This window comes from Plutella xylostella, chromosome 24 (assembly GCF_932276165.1).
Source record: "Plutella xylostella chromosome 24, ilPluXylo3.1, whole genome shotgun sequence".
Lineage (NCBI taxonomy): Eukaryota > Metazoa > Arthropoda > Insecta > Lepidoptera > Plutellidae > Plutella > Plutella xylostella.
In genome coordinates this window covers 4135544-4160963 of record NC_064004.1, presented here as the reverse complement: position 1 = coordinate 4160963, position 25420 = coordinate 4135544, and the positions used below count along the sequence as shown (strand labels likewise).

The 25420-nt window shown below is 38.6% G+C and overlaps 1 protein-coding gene across 1 annotated transcript; it reads right to left on the bottom strand.

Annotated features, from left to right (window-relative positions):
• Positions 1-234: 234 nt before the first annotated feature.
• LOC105392621 (synaptic vesicular amine transporter) lies at positions 235-25037 on the bottom strand. Its single transcript, XM_048629950.1, has 13 exons — positions 24876-25037; positions 18402-18556; positions 8123-8278; positions 7113-7251; positions 6678-6736; positions 5955-6076; positions 4572-4716; positions 4081-4182; positions 3523-3657; positions 3193-3284; positions 2650-2833; positions 1706-1839; positions 235-1338 (listed from the first exon to the last, which is right to left on the bottom strand). Exons 2-13 carry the CDS (start codon positions 18529-18531, stop codon positions 1273-1275), a joined length of 1464 nt encoding a protein of 487 aa, XP_048485907.1. The 5' UTR covers positions 18532-18556; positions 24876-25037; the 3' UTR covers positions 235-1272.
• Between the last annotated feature and the right edge of the window lie 383 nt (positions 25038-25420).

Sequence of the window (25420 nt, the reverse complement as noted above, 5' to 3'; positions counted from 1 at the left end):
ATGGATTGTATCACCCATGTCGACTTCATAGTCACTCGTGTCTATTTAATAAAACAAAAAGTTCATATTTTTTCCTAAAATAATTCTACTATATCTCTGATTTTTTTATTTAATGTTCCCATCATTATGTAAAAGTTAAAAATCTACTTCAATATGCGTAAAAGTTGATTTTGTTTTTATTTATTTTTTTAATCCGTACGGTAGAATTACCCACATAATAAAAATATTAAATTAATATACTTTTCATTAAAATTGGTTACTAAAAACAACAAAAAATATGTTATTTATGTTTTTTTTCAAAAAATAGATACTTTTACTCTTTACCTAAAAGTATATGAAATTATTAATACTACTCTCCTTTGGTCCTAACATACCCTTCAAATATTCAAATAAAATATTATTTACAAAAAAATTGTCAAAAAGTGCTTGCATTTAACGTGTGATTCCCAATTGAGATTATTGTCAAAACAATGTTTTTTTGTTGTTGTTATTGTCTAATTTATATATACTGAAATAAAGATTTCTGTATCAAAAAAGTAATAAATTCAAAAGCTTTTACTTTTATTGTCTAATTACATATTTGTATACATTGTATATAAATACCAAAGTTTTCAAAAATATTGTCTACGTCACGTATGCAAAATTAGACGTTATTATTCGAAGAAACAGAACAAACAATACCACGTTGAATAATTTTTTTTGATTATAAGGACAGTAAAGTTCCACAAGCACGTTATAAGTTTATAAGAAAATTATAATGTTTTTTTTAAATTAATGTACCTACAAAGATATGTTATGTATTACATACACATACGTAAGTATATTTTTCTACATAAGGACACCCTGAGTTAACGGGAAAGTGAGTAAATACAGTGTATATTTTGAAGAAACTACGTAAGTATACAAGAATGTACATATAGCTTTTGTACATAGCAAGAATGTATTGTATATAGAAAAGAGTATATTCATAGTTTTTATATATTCTTTGGGCAATATAATATTTTGGTCACATATCCTATACAGTTGTTTGATATTAGGAAATATATAGGTACATACATAATATCATATTTTTAGTATAGGTATATTTATGGCGTAAATATAGCACTCCTAAGACGCCTTTCTTAACTTCTAATAATACTGATATTTGAAATCTCTGTAAGTTAAGGTTGATTCTGAAAAATATTTCGCTATCACTCCCTGGTCAAATATAATATAATAATATATCAAAAAAACTTAAGGTACAAAGACAAAATGGCGGTTTAGGATCATTGGCTATTCTTCTTCTTCGTTCTGATAACTCACGTAGCGCACTGATGATTTGTCACTTATTATGAGACTCTGAAACAAAAAGACACAAACACGAAAATTTCAAAAATAATTTTAATAAAAAATAAATTTTAGTTAAACAGAATCTTATTCCTTCACGAGCCGAAGGCAAGTCAACTTATATTCTAAATTCAAGTAATCAGCCTAGCATTGTCTATATGTTGCCTGAACTTACAGGCAACAGTTTGGCAGTTCTCTACGGTCAACGGCTCCTCTAATAATTGGACAAAACATCCTCACCTGCAGAAACCCGTTGTGTTATCAATACAAATATTTTGTCTATTTTGTTTCATCTTCTGTATTTATTTTCTTGTTGTTTGTTTTGTAATATATATTTTTTTATTGGTGTTGTGGCTGTAATAAACGATTTTTATTTTACCTGTTTCTCGTCCCGAGCCGGCGGAGACCTGAGGATGAGCAGGAACGGCGCGTAGGAGAAGTTGAGGAAGGCGATGATGACCAGCATCCACTCGAAGCCGATGCTGTTCACCAGCCAGCCGGAGAACGCCGGGCCTACGGATGGAATATTACAATTAATAATAATAGGCAAATGTAGTTGGTGTGTAGGTTTTGGTAGGGAAAGCTAGCTAAGTACATTTAAATATTATCTGAGTCATACTTACAATATTTTTGGAGGTTTACGCATATATTAATTATTTTTTTTTTACTTTGATGATTTACCTTACATTTTGAGTTACGACTCTCTTGTAATGAAGGAGCCATTATGTCCCTTTTACAATGTGGCATTGATTCAAATAAATATAATTGTAGCTTTTAATGCAAGTTAATTAATCTGCGCGTTTATCAGCTCGTCATATAGGCAAATAGTGGCATAACTCAAAAATCTTATTTTTTTGTTTTTTATAGAGTTTTGTATATCACGATCCAATCTACACTAACCAATAGCATATCCAAGACAGAAAGCAGTATCCCCGATGGCATACACGGAGCCGTAGACGGCGGCGTGGCGGATGTCCACGAGGAAGCCGAGCTCCGGCATCATGGACGAGTCCACCATGCCGATGGCGAACCCGAGCCCGGCGTTTATTAGCGCATGGAGCATATACCGGCATAACTCAAAAAACTTTTTTTTGTTTGTAGCATTTTTTTATGTTTTAATTTGCATTTTTATTTCTTTTTTGAGGTATGACTGGTATGACACTATTTAAATCAAGGTTTCGATGAGTTTTTATGCCCAACTTATCTTTTTACCGCATATAAACACATACACACACACACACACGCACTCACGCCTTGTACTAATGTACTCCCTTGCGTGGTAGGCAGAGGTGCATTAGGTACCTAGATATGTATAATACTAACCAATAGCATAGCCGAGACAGAAGGCAGTATCTCCGATAGCGTAAACAGAGCCGTAGACGGCGGCGTGGCGGATGTCCACGAGGAAGCCGAGCTCCGGCATCATGGACGAGTCCACCATGCCGATGGCGAACCCGAGACCGGCGTTCGGGATGATCAGGTGCTCCATCTTACGAGCCATCGGGATCTGAGGGTGAAGAGGAGTTTATGGAGTTGCTTTTGTTTTTGCTGTGGCGTTTCCGGTTTCTTCTGATTTTTATAGAAACATTTTTAAGAGTTCACAAGTGATTCAGGGGATACTGGGAAGCAGCTATACACTCATGTTGGTTTTTATGCACAGGCAAAGGCTTAAAATACTAGGGGATAAGTAATGCACAATTCTCCATCAGAGGGAGCCAGGTACAAGAATTAACGAAGCACTGGATTTGAATCTGGCTCTATTTTGTAGCAGCTATTCATAACTTTAAGTTTGTTTACAGATATCTATTTGAGTCCTTATTAAAAGAGCTATTAAAAAGTACACGCCTACATTGTTTTTTTTCTTACCAGAATCAGACACACTCCAATAATCAGCAGTCCAGAAAGAGCGGCAAGCCAGCGTCCCATCTTGTGTCCGAGCGGTCCAAACAGGTTAGTGCCTGAAACGAAATATGTCAAATTAGTAAAATAAATTATTAAACATACAAACTTAAACCATGAAGGTAAAACTTAAAAAATATTTATAATAAATAACTCCAAAAATCTGTTCTTTTTAAGTTGTGTCTCTTTGTTACTAAGGGAACATACAAAATGAAAGTCTCAATAGGTTCTAGAGTTCTTCACGAATAAAGGAAAATATAAAAATACTTGGAACTCAGAAGTAGTAAGAAGGTTTACCAATAAGATAGCAGATACTGGCGGGCAGGAAGGCGACTCCTTGCTGCCAGCGACTGGATTGCATGGTGTCCACCATCCAGATCGGGAGGCTCGGCTCCAGCATCGCTATGCCCACGTTCGCGAAGGTTATTGCACCTGGAAATGGAAGTTTGGTGGTTTATTTGAGAAGTAGAGGAAACCTTGTATGTTGATAATATGCGTGGTTTCCATTGTTCAACAGTCGCAGTATGAATCTACATACGAATAATATCGCAGAGAGCGTGCTGGCGCAATGCTGTCTGCCGTCAACCATATTCCACTGATGGACATAGACCCCTCCTAAAGTTGTCACCTAACTCTGCCTTCAGACTAACTCATGCAACCAGTACCTACTTCTAGATAATCTAGATTTCGTACATCTAGATATGTGAACCCACCAACCCGCAGTGGACCAGCGATGGGGGAAATGGTCCAAGCTTAGGCAGGCAGTTTAGACCTTGGGGATATGCACAAAGGCTCCACTCGAGACAGCCAGGTTCAGGTACTTACACCCCCACAGAGAATAGAATAGAATCATACCAGCAGCCACGATGATGTAGGGGTCGCACACGAGCTCCTTCAGCGAGGGCGGGTCCGTGTCCTGCCGCACCACGCCCGGCTGCAGGATCATCAGCTGCAGCACTGCGGGGGGAGGAGGGGAGAAAATTATTTAAGTAAATATAAAGATATTCTAAGGAGTAGTATAGCAATATTGGTACTTATAAATACTATTCTTTCTTCATCCAGGTACCTACTAATCTACAGGTTTGGTACCTCTCTAAGGTCATCCATACCTCATAGTGAGGTAGATATTTTTATCGGTAGTTAGCGTAAAAAAAGTAACCATTACTTAAAAACCTACAAAATTCGTATGCAACTTACTACTTGACTTGACTAATGGTCAAAGACCACGGATCACAAAATTGGCCCTAAGTAGTTAAATTACCTATACTTTCTCTCTCTCCACCTAGCCCCACAACCGCTACACTTCATAACCATCCCTATATCCCTACCAACAAAACTATACTCACATCCGTCAGCCAGCGCCAGGGCGGACAGCATGAGGAAGGGCGCGGTCTTGCCCACGAACTCGTACATCAATCCTCCGAAGGGCGGCCCGATCAGCACGCCCAGCGCCAGCCCGCCCAGAGCTATGCCCATGGCGTTTCCGCGCTCCTGGGGGTAAGGAAAAAATCTTTCGCATCGAAGTACAAAAAAAGGTGGAAGGAATCTCGGTAACTAAAAACTGAGGCACCCTAAGTAAGTCAATTTCATTGTTAAGACGTGCCCGACACAACACAGACATTCACACTCAAAGTAAGTCAGTTGACCACCGCTCGCACCTACGCACCCACACACTCTCATGTCGCCGCCATTGTGGTGCCTCACTGTTTTAGTAAACAAGATTCCTTCCGCCTTTTTTCTACTTCGATGATCTTTCGGTTATCGTTATAACGATACTAATGCCATCTTATAACGAGAACGACAGATAATGAGAATACTTGTTGAGATAATATTTTGATGTTTGGGAAACGTATTGAGAGAATAAAAGTATTTTTTATTTTTTTCGAGTATGACACTTATTATGACACTATTGGAACGGAGGTGGGAATCTGTTTAATAAAAAATTACTGTTGAGAAAGAGGTTTGTTTTACCTTGTTTGTTCTGCCAACACTTGCAAGCTTGACTAATGATAATTCTTCCAGTAAAATATCCTCACTCACTGAAGTATACTTTCTTACCCTTACTGGATTTACCATCCACAATCGCTTTTCGCTGAACAAGTTGTCAGCAACTGACCTTATCATCCGGGTACCGCTTAGCCAGCATGCCCATCCCGGACACGGAGGAGCCATCAGTCGTCGGCTCACACTCCATCCAGTCGGTATATTGTTAATCTGCTGACCTTATCATCCGGGTACCGTTCAGCCAGCATGCCCATCCCGGACACGGAGGAGCAGGAGGAGTCGATGCCCCATCTAGCTCATCATCCACTGCTGGACCTAATAAGCCTCTCCCAAGGAGCACTACAACACTCAGTCCTCGGACTTCCTCATTCAGCCACTACCGGCTACGACCGAATGGCGTAGTGGTTAGTGACCTGACTACTGAGCCGATGGTCCCGGGTTCGATTCCCGGCTGGGGCAGATATTTGTTTAAACACAGATATTTGTTCTCGGGTCTTGGATGTGCCCGAAAAATGGCAATAGGCCCGCCCCCTATTACATTGGGACTAACATAACACTCTGGCGAAAAGTGGGTGCAGCAATGCACCTCTGCCTACCCCGCAAGGGCGTACATTAGTACAAGGCGTGAGTGCGTGTAAGCTGTTGACCTTATTGGTATCGTTCGGCCAGGATGCCCATTAGGAGCCGACACTCCATCTACTCCGTATATTGTTAATCTAAGCTACCTTATCATCCGGGTACCGTTCAGCCAGCATGCCCATCCCGGACACGGAGGAGCAGGAGGAGCCGATGCCCTGCAGCGCGCGCGCGATGAACAACACGCTGTACGAGCGACCGAACGCGAAGACTGGAAGAATAGGTTTTCAGTGAAAACAAAGTAACACACATAGCCTCAAATAGCACCTGCAGCATATGGACACTGGAAGGCAAAAAGACTAACCCCCTTATTATGATGTTATGAAGGAGCGGGATCACCTGGCACAGGCATTTCATGCTTAAAAGGTGATTCCATTTATTACTGATTAATTTGCCCAAACATTGTTAAAGAAATAAAGATTTTTTTTTTTTTTTTAATTTTTTTTTTTTTATTCATAGAAAAGTTACAATACTTTTTAACTAATAAACTGTTTTGTCCCTCTCTGTCGAAGAACAAATTGTTCTTTGTTGGAGAGGGACAAAACAGTTTATTAGTTAAAACGTTCTGTAACTTCTCTATGAATAAGGGGGTAAGGCTACGCCCGCACAGGTAGGAGGTTTGCTAAGTCTAACCTAGCCTAGCGCCTAGCGAGCCACCAAGCGAGTAGCTCAGTAAAACGAACGTTCTAGAATCTTCGTGAACGGCGGCCGCATTCCGCGCTTGGCGCCTAGCTAGTCGCTTAGCATGTATCTATTTTCTTTCGATAAAGCAATTTTTGAGTTTCCGTGACAATTTTAAAACTTATACTTACTCAAAGTAGACAGGAACATCAGTATGAAGCCGGTGAACATTGGTACACTGTAGCCGATCCTGAAAACAAACGTATGTCAATTTTACTGCATTGCATATCTGAAAAGTGAGATAACTAATGCTGCCAGATTGATGTTCTAACAACTTTCTGTTTTAGTAATATGGTTTTAGTCATGATTCGAATTGGATTATGAGAGTGAGCGTGGACAAATTATAATTTATTGCAAATAACAGTCTCTAATAAAAAGTTAATTTATGTTAAAGAAATCCTCCGTTGGTGAAAATTTCTAGGAAATGTTTTTCCTGCCAAATAAACTTATCAGTGGCTGACAGTCCAGCGTGCGCAGCAATTAACAACCTTAGGTACAGTAGCTATTGATAGGTACTATAGTGCACTCTAGTGATCTATACATGTAATAAATATGGTCATTCTTACTTATGAGTGAGAGGTCCGACGAAGGGGTTGGCCAGCAGCTGCACCAGCGCCTTGCTGGCGAACATCACGCCCACCTCCACTGTCTCGTGGATGAGCTCCTGGTGCCGCTCCTCTCGCTCCACCGACAGGTTCAGGTGGGCTGTGCGACAGAGATAGGTTTAGTTAGGGTTATATTAGAGGGTGAGCAGACGTGATAGACCCTAGCCTAGACAGAGGAAAATGTTAATGCGATAAATATTGACCGGCAATACACGTAAGATAAATATCACGATCCAGGAATCCCAGGATCTAGGATTAGGTAACAAGATTTCCGGAAATCCTGCGATAAATATTGTGATCCCTCAAGACACTATATACCCTACCCTACACGCTACACGTACATTTGTGGCCAAATCTTCGTATCTGTACCCGTATCACGAAAATTCGAGCTAACGTATAGAATCGAATGCGAGTGCGACAACTGTCAATTTTATAGGTAAAAAGTGTTCGAAAGTGCTGTCAAGTTGCCACTAGTCGCACTCGCATTCGATTCTATATTGTTCGTGATCGCCCTGCTGTTCTCTTCTGGCATGCATTTATAAGGGGCTGCACAGTGATTCACAAGTACCAGGTACCATACCTCTAGTGGCGTTCTCCAGTACATCCGTCTGGTTTTTCTCGAGGCAGGGGCAGTAGGAGATGAGAGGAGGCAAGGTGACCAACCCACAAGTACCAGGGTAGCATACCTCTAAAGGCTCCAAAATCTCCGACTAGCTTATCTCCAAGCAGTAGCTTACTTACTACGATCTATATTAGTTAGTACCAGGATAGCATACCTCTAGTAGCATTCTCCAGTACGTCAGTCTGGTTCTTCTCGAGGCAGGGGCAGTAGGAGATGAGAGGAGGCACGGTGACCAACCCACAAGTACCAGGATAGCATAACCTCAAGTGGCTTCAAAATCTCCGACTGATGGTTTATCTCCAAGCTGTGGCCTACTATGATCCACCTAGGAAGTACCAGGATACCATACCTCTAGTGGCATTCTCCAGTACATCCGTCTGGTTCTTCTCGAGGCAGGGGCAGTAGGGGGTGGGGAGCGGCGCGGGGGTGGTCAGGTCCTCCAGCGACTGGGAGAGCGGCGCGTCCGGGTGCCGGATGTCGTACAGGAACTCCGGGATTATCGGGACTGGGGGGGGAGAGAAGAGAGATTGTTTTTATCAAGTATTTCACAAGTAATAAAAAAAACCAGTGATCATCATCATAATCACGACCCATCACGTCCCCACTGCAGGGGCACGGGTCTCCTTCCAATGAAGGAAAGGTTTAGGCCTCGTCCACCACGCTGGCCTAGTGCGGGTTGGTGGACGAGTGATATTAGGACCAAATTACTCCGCAGATGTTAATGACGCAAATTGAAGTACATTTTAACAGCGCATCAGAATATTATTATTATATTTTGATCGAATTCTAAATCAAATCTTTCCAAAAATTGGGGTCATTTGGTGTCGAGATTTTGTAAGTGGAACCTTTTCATTGCTCATAGGTTAGCTTCATTTATAATAAAATTATAACGTTACCTACGTACACTATTCACATAACATATTTTCTCCAATGCCCTACTTATCTAGGCATTGTAAACTACACAATCTGTCTCCCTATAATCTATCTCTCCCTTTGTAGTAGAGTCCAGACTCCCACCCCCTGGGGGTAAGATAACGCCCCCATAACGTAATGGCCCGTGTAAGATACGATTCATTATCTCTCTGACGCTACTGAAATGAGGTAAGTAGGTGAGACTCATGATTTACGATGGACCGAGGTCAAAAGAGGGTGTTATACGTTTGAAATATGTCTGTAATTTCCAATTCCTCTAGCGTGTAGAGAACATACATATCTAGCGTGTAGAGAAAGTATTTTTTTAAATATTCTTAAAAAGTTGTTTCAGCATTATAATTAAAGCTAAACATAAGTACTTACTTATGTATACTTTAGTCCCCGTAATAATAAGGAGCCCGTTTTTAAAAGCTACACATTTTTCAACCTTAGGTCGATTAACATCAAATGAACACAAATCTAGAGATCCAATGTATTCTTTCGTAATCTTTTTGTGTACTTACCAAAACGAAAACTCGTATTCTTGTCTAGCTCTCGTGCAAATAATAATAATAAATAATAAATATGTGGGGACATCTCACACACGGCCATCCGACCCCAAGCTAGGCAGAGCCTGTGTTATAGGTATCGGACAGCTGATATCCCAAGTAACATTTCATTCGAGCTTAGGTTGTAAGAAATGCCTTTAGGTTTTATAAGGGTCGTGAAAAGGTTAATGCTTTGCTATACGGTCATATTGAGTACTTGAGAATGATTAATAAGTCCTAAAACTAATTGTTTATTAATACAACCTTGAAGCTGCTGATAAGAGTTTAAATTAACGTTATTTTAACTTGTATTTCAAGAGCATATAGTTCTAGGATCTTGTAGTTGTCGTAGACTCCTGATTAAGTTCTAGAAAAGCTAGCATTATGCTAAAGTGAGAGTTTAAGGTTAAATTTTCAACCTTGATACAACCATAAAGTTATTGGTATGTTGAAATTACTTATAAGTAATTTTTAAAACCTTTAGGCTGATGAGAGTTGTCCAGGCAAACAAATTAGGACTACGTGGTGAAAACCAAAAGCATTAAGTCACTGGCTATGAGCTAAAGGCATGATTTAAGTCCTTCAAGAATATTTTAAAGCTTTAGAGGCATCCTCAAAATATGTTTAATGCTATTTGGTAATTCCCTAACGTCCGCCATATTTTTTCACTTAAATAAAAAAAAAAACTTAGAAAATGATACATTTTAATGAATTAGGGCAACAATCAGTAGCGTGTGCTATACAATTCCAAATTTATGTGTTTTTATATAAACAGTACTTTTATTTCTAATATAACTTTCCACCAAACATAAAATTTTATCAATTTTTTTTAATTAAAATATCTTCAAATTTATTATTTACAGAAGGCCCGTCACGTATGACAGCACTATTTTCCTAAAGTATCACAATAAAGTGCTAGTCGCACAAGTTTTTCATATTTCCTGACTTCAGCCTAACTACTTACTTATTATTTTGTATGACTACAAAACATAAATGTTAGCCATTTTGAATCTTGGAAAGTGTCAGGTAATGGCGCCATTTATTAATATTCTATACCATTGATTTTCTGTGGAAAAATCTTACACAGAAACATTTTAGAACCCGAGAGTCCTGGAAAGGCATTATAGAGTTACATCCAGGACTAATTTAGAACTTAAAAGCTGTCTTCCAAGGCTAGGTTAACGTTAAATTAAGGTTGTGAAGGTTATATTTAGGTTCTGTGTTAGTAGTTCAAAAGGTTCTAGGTTTGAGCTATAGGTTTTGCTGTAGCTCTCAGAAAGGTTCTAAAACGTGGGCCCTTTTTGCACTCAGGAGGTTAATATAAGGTTAATATAACGTTATGGAGCCTTCTAAGACTTACGAGTAGATTTCCATACAAAGGTTCTAGAACCTTTTCAAAACCTTTCTAAAACCAAAAATGTTACTTGGGATATCTACACAAATACATAGATACAAACTAAATATAAATATCAACACCCAAGAACAGAGTACAAATATTTGTCCTTAAACAAATATCTGCCCCAGCCGGGAATCGAACCCGGGACCTTCGGCATAGCAGTCAGAGTCACCACTACGCCATTCAGCCGTCAAATCAACCTTCTGACTTCTGAATGCCCAAGTTTATCACCCGCCTTAAACCAAAGCTAAAACATGGCACCCAGTTATCAAAGGGTTAACCAATTTAACAGCAAGAAGTTGAAAATGTCGGAAGCGTGAGGCGGGCTATTTCAGAGCGAGGCGGCGGCGGCGGCGGCGGCGGCGAGATCAAAGTGAAATTCAGTTAGCCGCCTCATCAAAGGCGCCGACGAGGGCTTCTGCTAGTGATGTGTTAAGATTATATCGATAGCTGCAAATATTTAGAAACTAGCGAAGATACACAATACAAATGACAAACGCCTTCTTCATCACAAATCTATGGAAACCAGCTAAAGAAAACTTCATATTATGTAAGTAAATGTTTTACTCTGGTTCTACAACGCGCAACGGTTATCTGGAAGAGATCAATTTCAATTTAAGACCGCCATTTGTGCATATATTATTATGTTATTTAAGTTATGTTTTGTGGTGTGCAGATTAAGCTTATTATTATTATATCGACCAATGGGGTAAACGTGTTGTGGAGTGGAGGCCGCGACGCCCTCCGGCTAGATGGGGTGACGACTTGCGAAAGGTTGGTTATGATTGGATGCGGAAAGCTAAAGATCGCATCCAGTGGCGTGCTTTGGGAGAGGCCTACGTCCAGCAGTGGACTATTAAAGGCTAATGATGATGATGACGATTATTATTATATCGATTACCTGTTGCAAAGTTAGCGTCGTGTGTAGTAAGTTTTATCGATAAGTCGCTTTACTCCGTACAACCCCATCACTAGGGGTGGAGCGAGTAGCCGAGTGCAGTTATAAATCAGATTGCCCGAGTTTTCGCTTATTAGTCGCCATCTACCGGCGGCCTGTAGAAACTTGCCGAGTTTATTTCATTTGGATTCGATACGTAAAGTCCAACTATAAAGTTGTGAAAACGGAAGTGGATCCTAACTAATTGTTTAACTTGATCTGCTATATTTATTATAGGACAAATCCGTTAAAATTCCATACTCAATCAGTATTTTATTTTTAAAATGTGTATAAAAGACGACCGAATGGCGTAGTGATTACTGACCCTGACTACTGAGCCGATGGTCCCGGGTTCGATTCCCGGCTGGGGCAGATATTTGTTTAAACACAGATATTTGTTCTCGGGTCTTGGATGTGCCCGTAAAATGGCAATAGGCCCGCCCCCTATTACATTGGGACTAACATAACACTCTGGCGAAAAGTGGGTGCAGTAATGCACCTCTGCCTACCCCGCAAGGGAGTACATTAATACAAGGCGTGAGTGCGTGTGTTTTTTTTGTTGTTTAAAAGTAAGTAAATAACTGATTATCATAAAAAGTCTTAGCAAAATCGCACTCTTTGATGTCAGGACTTTATAGTTTGACTGTATTTTGTCTTGACTGTCTGAGGTTGTAATGAAATACAGCCACATATTACACTCACGAGCAACGAAATAGTTCCAGTGTCAACAGCACCAAATCCTAAAACTAATATTATAAATGCGAAAGTAACTGTGTCTGTCCGTTACTCCTTCACGCCAAAACTACTGAACGGATTTGCCATGAAATTTGGTATACATATACATACGGTCTAGACCCTGGGAAAGAACATAGGCTACTTTTTATCCCGGAATTCCGGAAGCGAAGCTCGCGGGAACAGCTATTACTCATAAACGGAAAACACTGCAATATTGAAGTACATTTCAGCGCATCAGAATATTACCAACTAAAAACCTATTCACGTTTCTAGTTTAGTTTAAATTCTGATCAATAAATGAAAAATTTGGGGCCTTACCACAAAAACTTAACAGGTGTTTAGCGCTGTCAAACGCCTACAAATACTGTCAAATTTCGTTTTAAACACTTGTTAAACAGTGTTTAAAGTTTTTTGTGGTAGTACAGTTAATGTTTAAAATATTTGGGGTAATTTGGTGTTTCACAAGGTTTTGTAAGTGGAACTTTATCATTGCTCTTGACCTTGAGTGTAAAATCCATTATACAGTGCGACAAACTTATCTGTTCCGGTGAGAGCGAACTAAATTGACCCATATCTCATTACTTACTAATGAATTGTATATTGTAAATGATTAGATGGGTTTATTAACACCGCAAGAGCGAATTAACAATATGAGCAAACTTAAAATCTTATAGGATTAAGAAATATTAGACATTTATTTGAGCTGTCACCGGAACAGATAAGTTTGTGGCACTGTACCTATATTTATGACAACAGTGTGATCGGAAACCTCAACACGCCATTTCTTGACTGGAAACCCGCAAATTCCAAACATTTTCAATTACAAGTTTATCCATGAAGAACGTGTTTAAAAGTTACGATACAATAAGGTAACTATAAAATATACATTACATTGTAGTTTGACTTTGCTTGAGAGCCACGTCTTAAAATGTTGGTCGTGGTATAAAAGTTCGTGGGTTTTTGCGGATAAGTCAGCAGGCAGGTTGGAAACATCACAAACATTTAACATCCAAAGAATTTAACCAAATAAGCCTTTTAACAAATATCTAGGCGAACGAATGGCGTAGTGGTTAGTGGCCCTGACTACTGAGCCGAAGGTCCCGGGTTCGATTCCCGGCTGGGGCAGATATTTGTTTAAACACAGATATTTGTTCTCGGGTCTTGGATGTGCCCGTAAAATGGCAATAGGCCGCCCCCTATTACATTGGGACGAACATAACACTCTGGCGAAAAGTGGGTGCAGCAATGCACCTCTGCCTACCCCGCAAGGGAGTACATTAGTACAAGGTGTAAGTGTTTGTTTATTTATGTTATTTACTCGTATTACAAATATCTAGAATATCTAGATCAAAATCAAATAAAACTTCCGGTCCTTTTTTGCTACGAAATTCGCTACGAAAGTTGCTACGATGTCGTAGCAAATTTCGTAGCAAGTTCGTAGCACTTTCGTAGCTTTTCAAATAAATGTATTATTGTTTTTTTTTATAGACTTTCTTCAGTATCTTGATTACCATTACCAACATTTACAGTCGTCGATATATAATAGGCCCGTTTGGACAGCTACACAAATTTGCAATTTACTCTTGATTTTCTTGATGAAATACATAAAAAGACATTATCTAGCTTATTTTTTAACAGCTGAAAGAAAAAAGAACTTTTGAAGCACCAAAACTTAATTATTGTTTAGATTTTTTATGAAATAGATTTGACAACTGCTGTCATCCCATACATTTTCGAGCTGTCCAAACAGGCCCTATTATATTTCGACGATTGTAGGTTTGTTCACTGTCAAGACACCATCCTGTATACGTAGGTTTCGGCTTAGTATACCCTTTCTGCAACATCCTGTATATTAGAGAAAGACCCTCCACCTCCATTCAATTTTATTTTCGTATTTACTTATATAAAATTTAAACACTAAAATCATCATCATCATCATCATCAGCCAATAATCATCTACTGCTGGACATAGGCCTCTCCTAAGGAACGCCAAAACACTCGGTCCTCGGCCTTCCTCATCCAACCACAACCCGCCACCCGCCTAAGGTCGTCAGTCCAGCGGGCAGGAGGGCGTCCCACGCTGCACTAAAATATTAAAAGTAAAAAAGCCGTTGCACTGAATATTTCTGTTCGCTATAAAATGGCGACAACAGCTTTAAAAATACATGTCCGCTGGAGCGGCAATGATTCGCGATCCCTCACGTTACTACGGTTCGGGATAATAAATATTACGAAGGCTATTTTTAGGACAGATTTTGCATTCATTTGATTTTATTTTCCAAATTGGATACGTTAATAATTGTAGTATGCTATGCGTAGTATGAGAAACAAAGCTGTAATATTAAGGCCGCCGCTATATAGTTTCACCATGTTCTGTTAGATCATTAACACCCATGTTACATTAAATAACACGGGATTAGTTGTTGACGTTTGAAACATCTGTCATGAATTTAATATGGAAAATTTATTTTATAATGTAACAGGGGTGTTAATGATCTAACAGACCAAGGCCTAAGGGTAGGCAGCCCTAACGTACCTACGTGTCGCGATATATCATTTATATTTCTATGAAAATAATTTAGTAGTCTGCTTCAAATTCATACCATCACCATTTTTTTACGCAATATAAATAATCGCGCCGCCTCCGCTCAGAAGAATCTCGAGCATTTTTCCGATAAATACCGGTTCGCCCAACCGGAAGCGTGACAGCACTATTCGCAAATGAAGCTGTCATTTCCAGAGCTCTCAAGCGAAGGCGGGAAAATTGACGCTCGAGTTTTGAATTTAGAACGCTTTCTCTGATCGAACGATTCGAACGCAATTTATCTTTTGCCAGCGTTCATTTTTGTTATTCGAAAGGAGGGAAAAAGTTTGCGTTAAATAAATATTTTACATATTTATTTAACGCATGTAGGGACACACGGCCAACCGACCCCAAGCTAGGCAGAACCTGTGTTATGGGTGTCGGACAGCTGATATATCTACACAGATACATAGATAGATACATATTAAATAGATAAAGGACAAGCAGATACAAGGCAAACACAAGTGCTCATCATACGAATGTTTGCCCTTGGCGGGATTCGAACTCGCGGCCCCAAGCTTCGGAAGCAGCTTCACTACCGCCTAAGCTACGGTGCCGTTAGTTCAAATATTCATAATTTTATTACAGTTGATAAAAAATATCCTTATTTGTAAATTTGAGAAATTGCCACATGGTATAGATGTAATAATCGCTATACAGGGTGTTGCAAAAAAAAGATCCCGACGAATTGAGAACCTCCTCCTTTTTATGAAGTCGGTTAAAAAGGTTATAATAAGCGAAATCTACATTTGCAGTATGGTATATCTCAACCCGAAAATGAAATCAGAATTTCAGAATCCGCGAAAAAAATACATTCTCATTAGTCAAAAGTCACGTGACCAACATAGTGTCCATAAAAATGTTTTTTTTTTTATACTTGTCGATGATTTCTAGATTTATTCGAACATTCTGGGCAGATACAGAGGCTAAGTTGTGATGAGTAGGACGTGCACATAATATGCATACTTGTATAGATAGCGAAATGCGTATCCCTTCCTCATACGATAAACGATTTCAAATCCTAATCCTAACTAATATTATAAATGCGAAAGTAGCTGTGTCTGTCTGTCTGTCTGTCTGTTACTCTTTCACGCCAAAACTACAGAACGGATGTGAATGAAATTTGGTATACATACGGTCTAGACCCTGGGAAAGAACATAGGCTACTTTTTATCCCGGAATTCCCACGGGAAAACTTTTTAAGGCGAAGCGAAGCTCGCGGGAACAGCTAGTAGTCAATATAGTTTTGATACCAAAGGCTTTTTTTGCTTCAATGGCATATTTATTCTTACGAATCTCACATGAAACACTGCGATCATAGCCGCTATCGACTCAGAGGTAGGGAATAGGGGGCCCATCGGTTCAGTTATACAGGGGGTTAAAAATGGTACTGCAACCCGAAAGGGGGTGACAAAGAAGGACATTCTAAACAACTTTAGTGCTGCTAAGAGGTTTGGAAGTACACGAAAAAATATACGTTTATTATAATTACTCTTCATAGTAAAAAATCAAGTGACTGTGTTTTTATAGATACATTTTTAACCATCTTTTTTTCGCGAAAAAAGTCATTTTGACCCCCTTTCGGCTATACCCTTTTTCAACACCCTGTATAGTGAATAGGGGTGCGGCTTTCAATCTCTTTCACCCTCGGAACAATGACCGGACCCAATCAGTTAAGAGGTTCATGTCTTATTCATGAAGCTCCTGAAGTCCTGAAACCGAAGGTTCTGCTAGTAACGCGGCCAGTGAGCCCAGTGTAGGTTTTTTTAACCGATCCAGCAGTGAAAATCGACTCAAAATTGTATGGTGCGGAGCTAGTGCCTGAAACGATGCCTGGAAGATATCGCCATATATCGCTTTTAGCCATAAGGCCGCCTATATTGAATTGTGTTTATGTCATAACTTTTAATGTATACTAATGAAGTAATACTATATACTACTAGTGCAGCGCGTATACCGCTACACTCTGTCCATCTTATTAATGGTTTTTTGGTTCGCTTATGTCTGGTAAGTAAAGTTGGTTTTCGTTTGTCATCAAATATGTATGGGATTTCGAATGGCAAAAAACCATTATTATGATGGACAGAGTATAGGTGTCGACTTTCCTGCGCCATACAAATTCACGTTTACTCGCCGCTTCTAGAATGGAGTAAAAACTCGCACTTACTTCCCATACAGTATTCCGTCTCCTTATCGACTGTTTAAAGTAATGTTACCTCTCATCATCATAACCCATCACGTCCCCTATGCCGTAGCTCAGGTCTCCCTCCAATGAAGGTAGGGCTTTAGGCCTAGTCTGCCACTTTCATTTACCTCTGATAATCTATTTAAAGTTTTACATTACCAGCCTGTAGTCATTCACTACTTGCCACAACACTTTATTCTCGGCTTTCCTCATCCAGACACAACTGGCCACCTATCTAAGGTCATCGGTTCAGCTAGCTGGAGGTCAACCTAAACTGTTCTTTGCCTGTTCGTAGTTTCCACGCGAGAATTCGTGGACTCCAACGGTTATCGATTCTTCATTCAAGAACTGTACTTGAATTTGTGTGCCCCAAAAATGATAAATTAAGAGGTATAGAGATGTCGCAGACATCTGGTTGAATCTCCTTTTCGGTTTTTGTTTTTTTTTTTCAATTGTGAAAAAAACTGACGAAAAATCACTGGCCGCTGGACATAGCCCTCTCGCAACATAATGAAAATTCACATAGACCGTTCTTATATTAATTACATTTTATTTTATTTATTTAAGCAGACATAAAATACATTTAGGTTACAAATGAATAGTGCGTCAGAAACCTGTTAGGGTTTATATGCGCACTATGGTTCCTCGACTGAAATACATACATAAATATAGTACTTACATAAATACGCTATTGTCGAATATATGTATAGTAAGCAACATTTATTATAAAATCACTAATAAAATAACACCCTGTATATTTAGTACTCATATTTAAGTTCTCAATTTCAGAATCATGCTACCTAACTTAAATATAAAAACTTTCATAATATAAAAAGTTTTTACTTAGGTAGGTACAAAAAAAAGTACAAAGAAATGTTATTAAAATTCTTGGAAAATATTGGAAAAAGGAAAACAACCGTTGCTCTTTGCTGTACTTTGTACTTTTCATGTGTGTTTTGTTATGTGAATGAATAATTATGTCAAGTAAGTAGACTCTAGCTCTAGAGTATGTTGATGTGAATAGTATTCTTCCAACTATTCGATTTCGATTTTGACATACTTTCGATTTTGACATACTTTCGCCTATTTCTCTGATATACTTTTGCCTATTTTACCAACGTTACTTCGCCTATTTAATCCACATATACCTCCGCCTATTTGCTTGATATACTTTTGTCTATTTAGACACTATGGCCTCGCCTATTTATTCGACATACTATCGCCTATTCTTCCGACATACTTTCGCCTATTTCATCGACATACTATCGCCTATTTCCTGTATTAAGCCATCATTATTTCGCCTATTCCCATACACATCACTAGTAACTCACCGACAGTAGTGAGCAGCATGTTGTCGAGCAGCAGCGCGATGGCGACGATGACCAGCACCAGCTTGCGGCTCTCGCGCATGGCGGCCACCTTGCCGCGCAGCCACGCGGTGCCGTCCGACGCTGCGCCCATTGTGGAGGGGGGTAGGGGAAGGTTCCTGGGGAGAGAAGTTGATGGTTAGAGAGAGAAATATTGATTGGTTGCGAGAGATGATAGTTAGAGAGATTTATGGTGGTTGCTTAGAGAAGCGTGCCGTCTGATACCGCGCCCATCGTGGAGGGGAGGGGAAGGTTACTGCAGGGAATAGTGGCAGGTTAAAGAAAGTTGGTTGGTTGCAGAAGAAATGCTGGTTGGTTGGAGAGAGAGATGATGATTGATTAGAGAGATACATACTATATGCCCGAAAATCCCCGAAGGGGTAGTCAGAGGTGACTAGCAAGTGTCACCCACTTTTCGCTGAACATTTGCACGACTCACGTGATAGGTCGCGAGCCGTATCGCCGTTTTTTAAATTTGAGTACAATGCACCTAGGGTACACATCTAGAATCTAGATATGCAGGTTTTCTCACGATGTTTTCCTTCACCATAAGAGTGATTTACATTGAAGAACTCATTGGTACATGTCATGTCAACGCTGGAGGGAGAAGTTGCTGGTTAGAGAGAGCTGTTTGGTTGGAGAAGAAATTCTGGCTCGTTGGAGAGAGACACCACCTATCGATATCTATCTACGTATCGTATCACACCAAACGGATTGTCATAAATTAATGTAGGTGGTTCCTGCAGGGAGTAATAGATGGTAAGAGAGAGAGATGGTGGTCGGTTGGAGAGATACACTCAATTACACTCACGAGCAATGAAAAAAATTCCAGTGACAACAGCATTGGTGCTACTTTACTATACTACATGGAAAAGCTAATGACGCTCCATCATACTCGTATTTTGTATTTATTTTGTCTTGCTAGCTACTTATGTTTACCAAAAATGTTCCTAAGATTAGTACCTCTCTAGTTTTAATAATTTAAATACCTACCTTAACGCATTAAGCTATAATAACATTATTTAGATTTAAAAGTTCTACAAGTACCACCTACCTACTTAGTTAATCATTTTATTTGTAACCATGTACACTGGCATCCACGACACAGGCTGAGCCTAGTGTGGAAGCCACCGAATTTCGATAATTTATAACCTATCACCCTTTTATTTAATTTCCTAAAATTATTTATTTGTACCTACTAACTTTTTTAAATTCTATGGTGTTCAAATAAATATTTTTTGATTTTTTTTTTTATATAAACTATCCAAATACGTAAACACGTAAAATTTTGCGGAAATGTTTTAATTATTTTGGTCTCGGCATTTTGTAGTGAAACTTTTTCATTGCTTGCGTTTAAATGCACTAGACATAAACCAGGAAATAGCACGTGGAGATGATGCATGTGCTGAGCGCTAGCGTGCGAGTTCCTGTGTCGCAGTGTGATATGATAATAACTAATAACGCCACTTTACGCCATTGCAGGTGTAATGTAATGCGATCCTTTTCATTATTTCATATTAGCTGCAGCCCGCGAACTTTGCTGTGCTCTTAGATCAACAATATACGAAGATGTCATATACAAAAACCAAGCAAAAAACTGTCCGCATTTTGTTCACTGACGACCGAATGGCGTAGTGGTTAGTGACCCTGACTACTGAGCCGATGGTCCCGGGTTCGATTCCCGGCTGGGGCAGATATTTGTTTAAACACAGATATTTGTTCTCAGGTCTTGGATGTGCCCGTAAAATGGCAATAGGCCCGCCACCCTATTACATTGGGACTAACATAACACTCTGGCGAAAAGTGGGTGCAGCAATGCACCTCTGCCTACCCCGCAAGGGAGTACATTAGTACAAGGCGTGAGTGCGTGTTTTTTTTTTTTTTTGTTCACTGACAAACCTTTTATGTTAAATCTAATGGCAACCATTGTACCAATGAATAAAGTCACAAACCTTATAAACGAACTAATTCAAAATAAGATCTCAGCTGTAGAAGCGGGGAGTTATTTGTTCAGACGTTTCTTTTGTACTGTCACTCCATCTTGTTCGTAGCTTGTAAATCTAAGGATGTGCCTTAAAACAGTTTTCCCTAAGAATGGGGTAGTTAAAAGAATTTTTTTTTTTTTTTTAATTTTGGTTCATTTGTAAAGAAGATTAATATTGTTAGCGTTTAAATTTACCAATGCTATTCTTTACTAATATCAAGCTACTTATTTCATCATAGGTCCGGCCGGATTACTAGATGTAGCTAGGAGTTGTTCTTTAGTTCATTTAGTTTCTATATTGTCTGTGATTCGCATTGACTGGCCGGTCACTGGATTCATGCGGATTCATTCAATTCAAGATGGCAGAAAAAACAAGGATAACTTTTAAAAGACTTCTGTTTGTTATTAGATTCCTTTTTGAATAGTTTGTGTTCCTTATAAAAGTATTTTACTTCAAACTTCCTGAGTGTCTTATTTTCAGCATCTTCTATAGTACCAAGCTAACAATATTATTAAAATCAAAGATTATTTATTTGCACACCATGTAAGAGACAATGGACAATCAAAAGTACTTAGTCCATACTAACTGATGACATGAGGTAGATTGCCTGGAATTTACAGTGCTACAAACTTATCTGTTCCGGTGAGAGCGAACTAAATTGATCCATATCTCATTACTGACTAATGAATTGTATATTGTAAAAAAATATTAGATGGGTTTATTATTATTAACACCGCAAGAGCGAAATAACAATACGATCAAACTTAAAATCTTCTATTCTTGTTTTGTATGGCACTTGTACTGTGCGTGAACTTAAAATCTTATAGAATAAAGAAAGATTAAGAAAAAATTAGACATTTATGTGACCTGTCACCAGAACAGATAAGTTTGTGGCACTGTAGTAGCCTTTATAAGTGTCAGCTTCAAATAACCACGAACCTAACAACTAACATGATTTAGCATTGATTCCTACCTTGACGAACATTTTTTTTTTTTTCGACGTAGAATGTTAGAATTACTTGTCGAAAGTCATAATCTACCACCATTTCACAAAGGCCCCGTCATTAAGGAGGAAAGAAATGGCGAAAGAAACTCCTCCAGCATCTTTTCAACTTTTTGCTTAAAACTAATACAATTTTACTTATATCTAGTTAATACAATTTTACTCAAGCATATCCATTTAATTTTTCCAAATGCCTTAGCTGAGGTGGACAAGACCACGCGTTTTTGTCGTTTAGATAATCATTTATACTATAATAAGCTTTACTACATAATGTCGTTTTTACAAAATTCTTTAATTTAGTCTCAGTAAGGTTTAGTGTTTCATTTGATAATTTATTATAAAAGCGTATACAGTTCCCCATGAATGATGATTGTGTTTGTTTTCGAAAGTCTGAGAGTGGGGAAGAGCAACTTATTTTTGTTTCTGGCCTCAATACCGTGATTGGCTCCTACCTTACTAAATGAATTTAAGTTTTTACGAACATACATATCAAATTAAAATTATCTGACGTTAGAAAATTCAAAAAAGATTTTCCCGCGAAATCACGCAGACAAAGCGGAAAGCGCCCCGCAGTTCCGGAAACAGTCGTTAGCGCTCCGTGCTCATTTCCGGTCGCCATTTTAAAACGGGCGCCATTGTCATTTGGCGTATTTAATTTTAATTGGTCTTTTAATTTTAATTTTGCCGTCATAGAGCGGTTTTGTTTCAGACAAATTTCGTTTCTTGGTATTTTCGGTGACAAATTCAATTAGAAAATAATAAAATTTGAATAGCGCATAATTAAATTGGATTTTAATTTGAGCGTCCCATAATCCTTTTCTGTGAGGTTTCTGTGCAGGACTAAGAAGGTACAATGTTTTTCAGAAATATTTGTAAAAATATTACGTTCATTAGTAGTGCCGAAGCTGCTATAATACATATTGTAAAAACGTGCCGAGGGTAATAGCTAAAAGTAGGTTACCTAGGTAGGTAGGTAGGTACTACCTATACTTCGTTTCAGCTAAGATGATTCATGTGTCAGAATTTGTCACAATTTTCCGAAAAAAAATCCGTATACTATTGTAAAATCTGTGTCAATCAATTATATTTCATTGGATATGTCGCAGGCAACTGGTTTAATCTCCTGTTTGATTGAACCACTAGCCCGTTCATTCGATGGCGCTATTCAGTTGTATGACTAAAGGACAACTCGTCAAGTCGTTGATTGTAACGTTCGACGTCTTGACTGAACGTCATTCAGCGAAGTCGTTGAATGGGATATAGTATAGCAACTTTGTAATGTCTGGTTAGGGTGAACATTACCAGACAAGAGTCAACAAAAAGACTATGTTACAAAGCTCTTATCTCACAAATTAACTAAACAATTACAATAAACGTACCTTCATATTGTTGTTCATAATTATCCAGTTTCGCCACTTTTTTTCTTTGAAACTATCCGCCCGCGGCGTAATAATAGGTAAATCCATGTTGTCACACTATTTTAACACAAATAACGCACTTTAAAGCTAATTTATTTGCAAACAACTAACAATATAGGTGCTTTTTGTGTCAGCTGTTAGCTGTTAGACGCCATATTTGTTTTATTCACCACCTGACTGATTTTAAGTCAGCTAACTAGTTGGACGTTTTGTGACGCTTGTACAATCAACGTTCGGCCTAGTCATACAACTGAACAGCGCCATCCAATGAACGGGCTAGTGGTTCAATCAAACAGGAGATTAAACCAGTTGCCTGCGACAGATACAACTCATTCATTAAGTTGATATAAACATCATCTTTATCGTGTCTACTAACAATTTGAGTCTTGTTACTTGAATAAATGAATTTGATTATTATTATATTCGATATTTCTAAAACTACAAAACGTCACAGGACTAACTTTAGCTGAAACGAGATATACGTCTTAATTTGCAATAGTCATAATAATCACTTAAATTTAAAGCCACTTAATCAAAGCTATTAGTATAGGTATTAAAAGCTCCAATAAGAACCATTGGCAATATGATTTCCCCGAGGACTTTTAAGCTTCGAGACTGATTTATTGAAACAGATGCGTTTCCAGATAAAAGCTCTGTAGCCCATCTCAAGGAATTGAGAATTTAAAATAGCCTTGTGAAGAAATAAGATAGATATTACTTACTTAGGTATATTATAATTGTATCTAGTTATCTACAATAGTTATACATGTACCTATGCTATCCGAGCATTGCCATTGTTCGTTCGGATAATCGCGATGTCCGAATTATAGTAGAATTATAGTCCGTTGACAGAATGCGTTTTTGACATTCGAAATCCTGCGATCACTGCTAAGTTTGGAAGAGTTGGTTGGTGACGTTGGTGTTAGAATTAATAGTAATTTAACTACAAATTTGTAGTCAAAATGAAAAAAATTGCTACGACGTTTTTTTTTCTACTGTCTTATTTCATTGGCACCTGGCTTAATCGACTGGAACCTTTGTCCATAATAATATCTCCTTAAGGCTTAGGCTGCGTCTCCATACTATGCGCGAGTAACGCTGAAATTGTAGAGTGAGCGCAAAAATAGCAAACTAGCTGAACCGATACGCAGCCGTGTCATACAAAAACAAAGCAAAAAAACTTTCCGGATTTTGTCTACTGTCAAACCGTTCTAAGTAAAACCTTATGAATCATTGTACAGTGCCACAAACTTATCTGTTCCGGTGAGAGCGAACTAAATTGATCCATATCTCATAACTTACCTATGAATTATATATTGATATAGATTAGATGGATTTATTAAAACCGAAAGGGTGAATTACCACTACAGGCTAACTTAAAATCTTATAGAATCAAGAAATATTAGACATTTACGTGAGCTCTCACCGGAACAGATAAGTTTGTGGCACTATACCAATCAATAAAGTCACAACTCTTCTAGCAGAACTAATTCAAAGATAGAGCTCAGTGGTAGTGGTAGAAGTGCAGTGTTCCTTGTCGGGACGTTCATTTGCACTGACACTCCATCTTATTCGTACATCTTTTTGTACACCTTCCTCATTTATTCTTTAAGTGTTTCCTCCACCCAAAGGTTGCCTGGAAGAGATCGCTTTTAGCGATAAGGCCGCCTATTGCGTTGTGAATTGTTATTTGTGTAAATTGTTTTTAAGTCAATAAAGTAGTATTCTATTCTATTCTATATTGTAAATCTAAGGCCGCTGGTAACTCGCGTGATATACAGTTTTCCTACTGGGAACGCAGCCTTAAACTCCGAGGATATAAGATACAGTGGTTTGCATGCATACTGTACCCATAATATTTATAGCCAATGAAATGGCTGCTTCTCAACCATAAAAATAACTTATCACGGCTTAATAAACGCATTTCACGTTTTATATCAAATAAAACAGACATTAAAATCATATAAACTTCATACTTATACATTTACATATACTTATTAGCTTATTACTTAACAAGAAATAAAATACTCACTCTAAAAAATGTGACCAGACAACCCTCCTGCCATCTTCAGGATGATAAAAGGAATAAAGGAGGAACTAAAAAATAATATTTAATTGTTTAAAAAATAAACGGTTTTGCTCCGAGAGCCACGTCCGACAACCCGGAGGTCCTGCGACCGACTGAATTCAAAATAGGAATTAATACGACCGACTAGATTGTGTTGACCTGTGATTGGCGCAGCTTCTGCAGCGTCCTCGCCAGGAATCACAGTAGGCGGAGATCAACATAAACTGGTCTTTTAACGCTGAAATCGCTCGTCTTTACACGAAAATGTGCTTATTCTCAAGATGTTACGCTCCATTTTACTTCGACGTTTAAGGATTTTTATTCTGTACGGGAGTGTTGGGGTAATTTGAAGCTAAGGTTGAGGGTGTAAGGTCGAGAATGCATTGGACGGGTCGAGAGCTACAGGTCTCCCATTACTGACTGAGAAGTGCGTGGGGGACGACCGTGAATAATGCGGTAAGTGAAATTTTAAAGTAAATCAAACTCTGTAAAAGATGACATTAAACAAC